This window comes from Rhinolophus ferrumequinum, chromosome 15, assembly GCF_004115265.2.
Source record: "Rhinolophus ferrumequinum isolate MPI-CBG mRhiFer1 chromosome 15, mRhiFer1_v1.p, whole genome shotgun sequence".
NCBI lineage: Eukaryota > Metazoa > Chordata > Mammalia > Chiroptera > Rhinolophidae > Rhinolophus > Rhinolophus ferrumequinum.
In genome coordinates, this window is record NC_046298.1 from 3,232,284 (window position 1) to 3,244,535 (window position 12,252).

At 36.5% G+C, this 12,252-nt stretch overlaps 1 protein-coding gene across 4 annotated transcripts in view; it reads left to right on the forward strand.

Annotated features, from left to right (window-relative positions):
• The window catches only part of PHKB (phosphorylase kinase regulatory subunit beta), a 128,812-nt gene that overhangs the window by 27,218 nt on the left and 89,342 nt on the right, over positions 1-12,252 (forward strand). For all 4 annotated transcript variants that reach the window (XM_033128060.1, XM_033128059.1, XM_033128058.1 and 1 more), the window contains 3 exons: positions 3,242-3,341; positions 8,544-8,651; positions 11,381-11,461. In XM_033128060.1, coding sequence (XP_032983951.1) covers positions 3,242-3,341; positions 8,544-8,651; positions 11,381-11,461 — 289 coding nt within the window. The remainder of the gene's footprint in view (positions 1-3,241; positions 3,342-8,543; positions 8,652-11,380; positions 11,462-12,252) is intronic.

Below are 12,252 nucleotides of genomic sequence, written 5' to 3' on the forward strand. Positions count from 1 at the left end.
TACATACACATTTAACCCGCCTGAAAGGTACTCTTTCAAAGTGAGACTCTTTTAAAAATCACTACTCTTCTCAAATGCAAAAAGTAAAGAAAATGATATTCCGTACTTAAACCCTATTTTAAAGTCATGTTTTTTTCTAGACGTTATATTAAAAACAAACAGTGCAAAAACCCTACTTGGTACTTTTTAATATGCCATAGAGTATAGATTCAACTTTCTTTTAGCAGATTTTTGTTATATTGAGTAGGTTCAGAAGGAGTTGTAACATGAGCCATGTCAACCAAAAGTATATAATTATTTATAAAATAAAATAATATAATTATAATGTGATTATAAGAACAATAAAATGTAAATATGTTATATTTAATTATATTAATTATATAGTTAGTGTAATGTAATCATAATTTAAAATGATGGCACATTCGAAACTACAATTTGATATATATGAGTAGACGACATTTAAAAAAATCAAACATTAGTAAGCTTTTCTGCCCTCTTCTAAAACAAAAGTATAGAGTGAACTATAATAAATTTAAGAAAATTAAATTATTTCAAATGTGTTTCTGCAAATAAATTACTTCATCATCTCTAACAAAATGTTAACTATATCTAAAAATAATACCAAATTATACTCCTAAATGGGTATGAATTATAAATGTGCATAAAATAATCTTTTTAAGTCCTCAGTACATACACATACATGCACAAATTCAAACAGGTTTCAAGGTTTCATGAGATCCTTGACAAGACTTATTGAAAACTAATGCAATCAGAAAAATCAAATTATTCATAATTTTAAAAATTAATAACTTTATATTATGTATTCATTACCAAATAAAATAGATATAAATTCCTGAAGAGAAAATATTGACAGGTTAATTTAAAAAAATTTTTTTTGAAGGTTTTACTTGATTTTTATTTTTTAAATAAATTTTATTGAAGAATATTGGGGGATAGTGTGTTTCTCCAAGACCCATCAGCTCTAAGTAATTGTCCTTCAATCTAGTTGTGGAGGGCACAGCTCAGCTCCAAGTCCAGTTGCCATTTTCAATCTTTAGTTGCAGGGGGCGCAGCCCACCATCCCATGTGGGAATTGAACCTGCAACCTTGTTGAGAGCTCGAACTCTTACCATCTGAGCCATCTGACCACCCCTCCTGAAGCTCAGCAGCAGCTTGTTGTCTTCAAACTAGTTGTGAAGGGCGCAGCTCACTGGCCCATGTGGGAATCAAACTGGCAGCCCTGTTGATCAGAGCTCACGCACTAACCAACTGAGCCATCTGGCTGCCCCAACAGGTTAATTTTTGAGGAATTCTTCCTAATGTAATCTATATGACTTCATTGGCAGTTACAAGTAGAATTAGACCAAAGTTCTATTAATTTTACAACATGGAACTTCTCTAAAACAAACCATCACAACTTAACATTGGGAAAGTACAAAGGCTTCATAATAATTCTGTGATGAATACCTTCACATTTCTCCAAATGGGAGATATTTCCCTAGCTAGTGAGTAACACAAAAAATCTGTTACTTTAATTACTAAGAAGATAAATTTTACAGGGAATTAGTACATAGTTTGCCCAGCAAAGAGACTTCAAATTCTCCCTAGGACATTGTACCTCCAGATTTATTATTACATAAGGGAAAAAAACACCCATCTTATTTTTTAATACTCCCTTAATTTTTATTTTATTCTTATCACCCCACTCCCCTGCAGACCATATTAAAACCTGTATTTGCATCCATAGAGCTTGCTAAAAAAAGCAGAATTGCCAGTTCCTAGTAGACAATAGAAGAATGATTTTGGATCACTGGGTTCACTTTACATTTTAGGAAAGGTCAAAAATATATACTGATGCCTAAATGTTTTTACTCAAATGCAACTGCTCTTTTACTTCCTCAGACAAGAGAAATGCTATGGTTACTATTTTATTTGCAGAAGAAGAAGAAACAGGAGAACTTCATTACAATACAAAAATTCTTTATTGTGGCTGCATTATTCTAGAATATATTAGTCTTGGTTTAATGCTTGTTGAAATTAGGGACAGAATTATTTTAAAGACAATTTTAGAAAAACTTGATTTCTTTTCTGAATTATTATAACTATTTAGATGAGGTAGGAATTATACACAGAACATTTCATTGAGCTTATTATACCCCCACTGTGCTGTTTCCTCCATGTATCAATGTCTGGTCCCCTGTTTTCCATGCTGTAATTTGCCTCCATTAAAACTCTTGTATCTGACATAGGGGTAAAAATAGAGCACAGAGTGAAATCATGCTGGTTTTACTGCAGTGCCTACTATGCGAGGGGGAATGATGTTCTCATGAGGAAAACTTAGCTTTTTCCTGACATTCCCCGTACTATGTTAAAATGATCATCGTTCTTCTTAGCAGTGGCACATGAGGTCTGCAGTTGGAAGATGAGGTAATTATAGTACACTTTGCAAGGAGATGGGTGATACTTTTTGTTAAGTGGGGATGATCGCCAGATGTTTTAGTTAAGATTTAGTGAGACAATAAATAAGCTACTCTCATTTTTCAGTGGTGGGTAACTCTCATTCGCCTTTCGAAGATTACTGATCCATAATAAAAAGGGAACTGAAGGACAGAAGAACATCTTAACCTAGTTTAATAGTTAGATTTTAGCTGTTCTTTCTTTTGGAAAGCAAGTGATGTAAACTGTGGTTCATTGATTTTAAACTAAGACCTCAGCATATAGAAATTCATGCCCAAATCCGTCATGTGTCATTCTGGATGTGTGTTTACTTGAAGGCACCCTGACTGAAGGGCCCACCCTGGCATTAGGAAACACGTGGCAGAGCGAAGAAGTGTTGTGCCTACCCTAATCTGCATTTCTCTGAAGGGATTGATATTAAAAAATTGCCTCTACTCTGTGACAGTGCGTTTAAAAAAGCTTTTGGTAGCTTGTTCCACCAGAGAAATATTCCTTAAAATTTCAGCCAAGTCAATGTAGAAAATATTGGATGCTATTTTTAAAGCAATTGGCTTTCTTCCTTGAAAGAAGGAGAAATCTGCACAAGTTTTCATCATAGGGTTTCTTTTTTTTTAATTGTAGCATTTTTACATCTACTAGGAAGATGGAGCTTCACTGTTCCAGAATTAGTAGATGTCGCCAGAACATAGGATTAGCCAGATAGTTAAATACTTCATTATCAAAAGCTCTGCTTCCTTTTCACATCCATTTCCAATTTCTTTCATGACTTATCTGTCTCCCCCAGGCGCATTGATGATGACAAGGGAAGAACCCATGAGCTGGAACATTCGGCCGTCAAATGTATGAGAGGAGTTCTCTACTGCTACATGCGGCAGGCCGATAAGGTAAGACGCTGTCGGGTGTGCTGGAATTCTCACGTTGCTCCAAGGGATTAATTTAACTCATGTAGCAATAGCGTCTTCCGATGAGGAATGTCCTTCCCAGAGGTAAAGCCGTGTCCTAAGCCAGTTAGCCAGGTGAGAGCAGCCTCTGCCTTCCCAGCCCAGGGCTGTGAATCCCGAAACTGCAGACACACCTTAGTGAGAGGTGACTGAGAGCTGTCACTTAGACTTCAGTTTGCATGTCTGCTTGATAAAGACTCCGTTTCTCAGGAGCCTCACAATAGCCGTTAATTCTAACCAAGGTTATGTTACTTGAGAAAATCCATCAGAATTCCTTTGGACGAGTGAGTGCTCTGGCTTAAGTAAACTTTAGTTTAAAAATATAATAATACTTCATTTACATCTAAACAGGGCAGGAGTTACAGACTTAGAAAATAGCAAACTTTGTAGCGTTATTGTGGAAATTAAAGAAATAGTATACATGGAAGCTTTTGAAACTAAAAAGCGCTATACAAATATAATGTGATATTTTCCTATTTACCTACATCTATGTGTCCCCAGGTCCTAATAGAATAAGTGTCCGTATGTACATCAGTGTGTCATGTGTCCCCATGACCAGCCCAGGTTTGATGATTAATCAGCACAGATGCACATCAGTAATTAAACGGGCAATTTTGATTATGTAATATTTTGTATGTTTTTATCATATGAATATTATATTGTTTTAATTTATGCTTCAAAAGGATCAAAAAATGTGATAGCACATTTTCTTCTTAAGACCTATATCTGAAGTTAAAACTTAAAAAATTCATTTATATATTCTGCCACCAAACTGTGGCAACAAGAAAATGTTACTTGGCAGAAAAAGTAAATTTCTTCACAAGCTGATAATAGAGATATGTGACAAACCTATAATTTGTCTACTGAGATTTGACTTTGCAGATCATTATAAAGGTTTTTCAATGCTTGATATAAAGTACTTCATATTGACTTAGTTGAATTAAACTGGTATGTCACATATGTTGAAGTAATTGCGATTATAAAGTTATTTTTTCCTAAGTATGAGAAGTTTACTGTTTATTTCACATTTATCATTTCATGAATGCCTAATGTCTGTGATTTCAGCTTTTCTCAAGGGAACATTGTGAGAGCTGTGAATTACATGTGTTTGCTAAACAAGCTGACAGGACTGAAATTAGAATCGTTTATCAGAAAGAAGGAAATGATGTAATGCGAAGTTTTTTCTTTGTGGCTTGTTTAGCCAGTTGTTAATGTCCCTTTCTAAATATTTTTCAACCTTACTAACCAGTCTTCACAATTATGTTTTCTTTGAATACAGATTGAATGTGACTTAAACTGTCTTGAATTTCTTAAATTGTAAAGGATTTCCTTATATAAGACAATGGTAGACCGTTAAAATAAACTGATGTAAGAAGGTATTGATCACATTGGGATTTATGCAGACCGTGAAATGTAGGGTTTCCCCAGTTGTAAAGCATTTCCATTGTTATCATTGCTCTTTGTCTCCATATCTTTAGAGTAGGAATGGAGAGTATTACTCCAATCCACAGACCACTGGGAGCGGCTCACTCAGAGAGGTTGAGGCACGTGCCCAGCTCACTGCCTCCCACCATACCTTTTCCTCTTCTTGGTGTTCAGCATTTCCTTCATGATCTCAGGGCAGGAGGGAATGTACCATCTTTTAAAATGTGAAATACAGAGAGTGCCAAAAACATGTAGACACATTTTGAGAAAGGAAAACGATTAAAATTGTAATACTCAATATATACTGATAACAAAAGATGAATACAGGTCGCATTTGACTTCTGCAATTATAAGAGGTGCTCAGAGTGGTTACCATCAGCATCCAGACATTTCTTTTTTTTTTAGTTTCAAGTGTACAAAACAATGTAATAATTACACATTTATTTATACCCGTCACAAATTGATAACCGCCCTCCCCCAATCTACTACCCCCTGGTATTGTATATAGCTGTTACAGTTCCACTGACTCTATTCCTTACGCTGTACTCCACATCCTGTGACTTTATATATATATATATATATATATATATATATATATATATGAAATTATAGTTGACATTCATTATTATTCAGCTTCAGGTGTACAGCGCAGTGGTCAGGCACAGACACTTCTGATTACGGCGAGCTATTGCTTGAGCAACGTTGACCAAAGTGTCCACTTGTATGCATTTTTTTGGCACCCCCGGTATACATCTGTTAGCCTTTCTTTAAAGCTAAAGGATGCCCATTTGTAGTGTTCGTTTGCTGTTGACCTTAAGGCTCACCTTCTCTGTCTTCTTAAGTCAGGATTTGAAAGTCTTTGGCGCACCACTTTTAGTGAGTTCTCTCCATAAAATGTGCTTCCTGGCGTGTTTTCTAAAAATACTACCTAAAAGAGGTATTTTTAATTTATTATGAATTTAAGTGGAGAAATACAATTGTCCTTGACCTTGATTTGCAGAATGTAGAGAGAGCGGTCTGATTTCTGTCTGTTTTGTCTTGCCACTTGCTTAATCCTTATTAGCATTAGGTCTTTTTTACCTCTAAATATTCATACACCTATTATCTCATTTACTTTTCTAATACCCTTAGGGAGAGCTTTCAGAATTTTTCACAATTGACTCAATCTGTAGTTAGTAATTTGGAGGGCAGAGGTTTGCTTTACAATAGGCTGTGAGTGTTGCTGTCTTTATCTACTTACAAATGTTTGTTTGTTTAAAATGGTGCTAAGTAGTTTTTAATTCATGAGAAATCATCAAAGTTTTATAAAATTTATTCTTCCAGGATTCCCTTAGGAGATTATTTTTCCTTCCTAAGTGTATATTTGAAGGCTATAAATTAAGAAAGGATAATACAATACTCAGTCACCTTTTCCTAAATGAGCTGTTTATTTACAATGATTAAAGTTTTTAGCAAAAGTCCAAATAAAATACAAGCAAAGAAAACAGTATTCTGGATTTTCTTTAGTCTAGAAAATTTTGCTTTAATTGTTCTTTGTTTTTACTTGCCAGCTGCCAGACATCATAAAATACTAATGAATGTCTCCTTGATTTTGACTGTTTTCAAGAGTACTTTCTATCTGTAATTCACATAAAATATGCCCCTTTAAATTTCAAAGCTTATAGAGTTTGGGTCTTATTTTTTTCTGAAATTTTAAATTATTTGTCTTTTAACAGCTTTAAGATGCAAAGCATAGTTATGTGATTTCCCGTTTGAGTATCTTTAATTGTTTAGTGGTTGCTTTTCCCCCGACACAGTGATTGAATATAAATTCTCATGCTGGGTACTTGTGCATCTTGAAGACAAATGACAAACACTACCTTGCAACTGCAGCAGTCACTTCGTTAAACTGATAAACCCATATCCTCTTATAAATCCTTATCAAGTGGGCAAAATGGATTTTGTTTTAACTTTACTTTTGTCTAAGATTCCAGAATAATGTTCAACACTTTGCGACACTATTCATGGTAGTGTGAAGGGGGCGACCACACTGGTTTCTGTCTGTGTAGTCGAAGACTACTGCCGGCAGTTTCAGATATTGAGAAGGAAGAGCCTTCTCACCTCCTCTGAGTTAACCCTGGCTGGCTTGGTCACTGTATAGAGAGAAGACGTACATCCCTCCTTTTACCCTCATTCTCCCAGTTTTGATGAGCTGCTGATAGGTCCTGACTTCCATTTTGTTGACTTCAGCCATAGGGCGGGCTCTGTGTGTCTGTGCAGGGCTTGGCGGGGACAGAGGTATATTAGTCCTCTAGCACAGGGCTTCCGGTAGACTTTCTGTGATGATGGACATGTCCTAGACTACAGTGTTGAACAATACAGAAACCACGAGTCACATTTGGCTGCTGAGCACTTGGAGTGTGGCCAGTGTGACTGAGGGACTGAGTCTCCAAATTTTACTTAATTGTAATTTAATTTCATTAGTCACATGTAGCTAACGGCTGCCATATTGGGTAGTGCTGCTTTTAGAAGTTTATAAGATAGTGGGAGATACAGGAAACTAATAAAATTAAAAGACAGTAGAAATAATTGAGGGGTAAGCATCCTGATGTGGGAATCCAGAGGAAGGAATTTAACTGGGGATCAGAAGGGACTTTATAAAAGAAAATATTTTTTGAGATAGGATTTTAAGGCTGAGAAGAATTTTGAAGGTGGAGAAGAGAACATGGCTCTGTGTATATCCTTAGTCAAGTGAAGCAAGGCAAGATCATAACCATCCAGATAGCATCCTTACATCTTTTCAGAGAGAAGAAAACCATTGCCTTACTTATTAAGTGAACATAAATAAGGCAATGGTTTTCTTATATATTCCTGGAATATATAAGACTTTTGTTAGCAGAAAACAAAACAAACAAACAAAAAATCAACAGAAGAGAACCATTGCCTTTACATCGAGTTATGTATCATTCTATTGATTCTCTGTTCCTATTCATCTCATACTTCCTGGGACTAACACAGTACTTGACATATAATTGATACCAGTAAATGTTTGCCAAATTGAATTGAACAGGACCTAAAAGAGTGGATGGTTTTTTGTCCTTGGAGTTTGTCTGTTAGATCATTTAGTATTTACTTAGTATTCTAAAATGGTTAAAATTTATGTTCGTTAATAAGTAAAGTTATGGACCATGTTCTCTTAGAATTGTTTCCTTGGTAAAGAGAGTATATGTGGAAAAGGAAATGAAAATATGTTGACAGGAGCATTGGTTACAATTTGTGATCCTTAGAGAAAGAAATAGATTTGAGGTTTTGAACACTTACTGATTAGAACGTGGCCTGCAGCACTTTTTCACTGAGTGTCATGTAAGCATTTCCAAATAGCAGTACAGTGGGATACAAACCCTGAAATCCTGTACCACACAGTGAAACCATTGTTTGACTCTAAAATACAATAAGAAGCCAAACATTGCAAAAGCCATCGCTGCTACATTCACATCTCCCTGTTAGACTTGAGTAGCTGTTGGTGAAATAATCCACTCAGTATTTAAGTTAGTGGTTATGAGTTTTGTCTGCGTTTTGTTTCTTTAGACAAAGTAACATTTTTACTTTGTTCTGTCCTCTGCCTGTGACCTGTATGTACCTTTCCTCAGTAAAAAGATTCATGGAAAATCACTTATAATCTCTAATCTTGAATGGGAATGGGAATTATTATCATGATGTCAATTTTATATTTGGTTCCAGGTCCAGCAGTTTAAGCAAGATCCACGGCCAACAACGTGTCTTCATTCTGTGTTCAACGTGCAAACAGGTGATGAGATCCTCTCCTGTGAGGAGTACGGTCACCTTCAGGTACAAAGACAAGATCACAGACCTTCTTCTTCTCTGTTTATTCTCTGCATTATAGAGGCTCTGAGGCTATTTACCACTTTTTAAGTATATTTCATAAATTGTTCACAATACAAGTAGAAATCCACGTGAAATGAGGCATGAAATGCTCACCACCAGGCTGAGTTAGTTGTGATTGAATATTCAGCCTGACTGACCTCTCGGTGGGCAAGCAGAAAGGGCAACTGGATAGATTGTAATACTCAGAACCATCTAGAAGGAGGAATCCTACGGTTGTTTCAGTGACAAAAGCACGTACTTGTTATCAAATTTGGAAGAATTTCAGCACTTAGGAACGAGGGAATAAGAGACAATTGGCAGTGCTATAACGGCAAATCAGAGGTTTCTGTTCCATGATGGTTCATTTTTCATATATCAGCTTTCAATAAAGCTAAAAACATCACTCATGTGAAATTCCAAAAGGTACTCTGGAGTCTATAAATTCTATCTTATATAATATATTCAATTTGATACTGCTGCTAAGATTTGACATTGTAGGATTTTCTGTTTTGTTTTTACTTCTTTTCCTCTCCCCTTTGTGTGCTGCTTTTAGCTGGACATCCGTTGCCTCGTTTCTACGACACAAATAATATATGTGCTATTTATCTATAATGGATTTTCTTCCTGCACATCATTTGGCTCTGCGACCTTTAGGACAGAATACTTATTATCATATACTTCTTGCTACAATATGAGTATTTCCTTTTTGTCGTTCCTCTCGAGAGAGATCCAAAATGTCTTACTTTAGTGAGACTCCACAGAAAGTGCTGTGTCCCCGTTTCTATACAGCAGAAACTCTTGTACTCATTTGTGACCAGTTCCTTTGAGGATTATTACCACATAAATGTGTAGTTTCTCAACCTTTTCCTTATAATGATCCCTTAATTAGGTTTTATGTACCTTTTGCCTTGATGAATATGTTTACTATCTGAAATAAGGTTTTCAGAAGTCAACGGCTCACTTATTTGTGTATTCCAGAAATTCAGTCAGTGCCTGGCACATAGGAGGGGTTCAGTAAATGCTGGTCAACCAGCTATTTGGCAGTTCCTGTACAGGTTGTCACTTACTGATATTTTCTCACAGAAACACCCCAAAAGTCAGAGCAGAGAGCTGTTACAGGTGTAGCCCTAAATTGCTGTCCGTAGGAATGAAATTTCTCCAAAGTCATTTCTGACAGGCCAGTGTCCGTGCTATAATAAAATACTTGGGCGCCTGACAGTGCACCGAAGCCCTTCTCCATCATGTTCTGAGGAAGGTCACTCAAAAGTTTATGTCACTCGAAATGATCTAAAACCAGAACTCAGTATCACTTTGTGTGGCCCCTCTGACACCACTGGACATTGAGGCCCGGGAGACCAGGAGACACCCAGGTGGTCCTGGTTCCTGGGAGAGCCAGCAGCAGTGCCAGGCCCTGGTGGAGCAAGACTGCTTTGTCCACGCCTCCGTGTCGTACGTTTTCTGCCCCATCCTAACATTCTGTCCGTTATCAGGAAGGATAGAGGGGAGGCAAGGGTGACACAAACAAAATTCTGTCTTGCTTTGTCTCTGTTTTTAACACAAATTAGCAGTTTCCTGGCACGATAAAACATTTTCACTGCTTCTTACTTGTTTATTGTGTAACAGCTTTATGGAGATATAATTCACATGACATACAGTTCACCTATTTAAAGTGTACAATTCAGTGGTTTTAAGGACACTCATAAAGTTGTGCAGCCGCTGTCATAATCGGTTTCAGAACATTTCATCACTCCGTGAAGAATGTACTCGTAGCAGTCACTCCCCCCCGTGCCCCCCAACTCCCCAGCCCTGGGCAATCACCAGTCAGCTTTCTATCTGTGAAGCTGCCTATTCTGGGCATTTCCCATAAATGGAGTCATAGTATGGGGTCTTTACTGACTGGCTTCTTGCACTTAGCACAGTGTTTTCAGGATTTGTCCATGTCCTAGTGTTTCTGTCTCACTGCTTGTTTACTTGAGACAGTTCACACATCGTGTTCAGGATTCTGTGAGAGTCTTCTTTTGTTAAAGTGGACGTTGTTTTTTCATTTTTTTTGTTTAGATGTTATAATGTCTATTTTTAACAGACTAATAAACTAAAAGAAGAAAGAAGCTAATTTGTTTCTAAACTCATTTGTTCAAAAATATATTTTAAATTACATGCTTTACCATTGATTAAAATTAGCATGTCCCTGCAGTTGCTTTTATAAATATTGTATTCTCTGAAAATAAGCCTGTTTTCAGGATGCGCTGTTTATTGTTCGTGGTGTGCTGATATAGTCCCAATGTCTTAGTGGCCAAGTAGCTTTTTCATTTACATCCATTTGAAATGGATTGGCATTACATAGCTGCCTGTGGGGCAGAACTATTCCAGTATAGGAATACTTCAGTCCCAAGTTGGAAAATAAATCTTTGAAAACAAATGTTCTAGAAACACCTGCTAAAAGTTCTGCTTGTAGCCATTTCCCTCATCAGGTGTTAACCATCACAGTGAATTTGAGGATTTTAGAGTTTTATATGCAAAGCTGGGATTTTATTATGAGCTAAATCCACAGCTCCTTTATTTCACAGTAGCAAGGGAAATCATTTTTATGTGCCACTATTAAAGCAAATGACTTACAGTTTTAGCTTTTACATTTCATTTCATAACATTTTTGTTGTTTCCTTTAACTTTGTCACTTTGCTATTTGTTTTCAGATAAATGCGGTCTCACTCTATCTCCTTTACCTTGTGGAAATGATCTCCTCTGGACTTCAGATAATCTATAACACTGATGAGGTATGAGTTCCTCAAATTCCTTAGAACTCAGTAACGTCTTTGAGAATATCTTTTTTTTTTTAAACTTTTTAAAACTTACTTTTAGTCTCATAAAAATGGATTATTCTTAAATTCATATAGTCAGATACTGGATTTGAGATATTGGATTGAGAAATCTTTATATTTTCAGTGCAGAGCACTTTAAAAATGAACAAATATATAACAAGTTATAAAACTTTACTTCTTTGAAGGTTCTATTTAGGTGACCAGAAATAAAAACTAACTTTCAGAAAACTTTAGTAACAATGGGAATAAAATAGCATTTGCAGATTTTCTCAGTTATTATGTCTCCCTTCACATTGTTGCTTTGTGTGACCCATTCTTTTAAAAGTAGAAAGATACTTTTATCATATTGTATTCTTTTTCTTTGTGGGGCCTCTCAGTAGGGTTCTTGATGTTTTTCAAAAGATAAATACCATGTTCTCATTCTTATTGAAAATTTGCAAAGAATTTGTATCCCAACATGGAGGAGCATTTCCTTCATAGGCACTAATGCTTGAACAAACAGAGACACACATGCCTACACGTTGTGAAATGTGCCACAGTGGGAACAAAAAGCTTTTCTTGCTGAGATGGTACATGCGATGAGCAGTCCCTCCGAGAGGAGCCCTGCGACATGTTCCTGCCCTTATTCCTGTCCCGTAACCCACACCGGGGAAATGGTTGTCTCGTCCACAAACACCAGCATCCTCAGTGGGCTGCACAGAGACCGCTGTGAACTTGGCACCTGGCATCCTGCTCTCCAGTCGGTT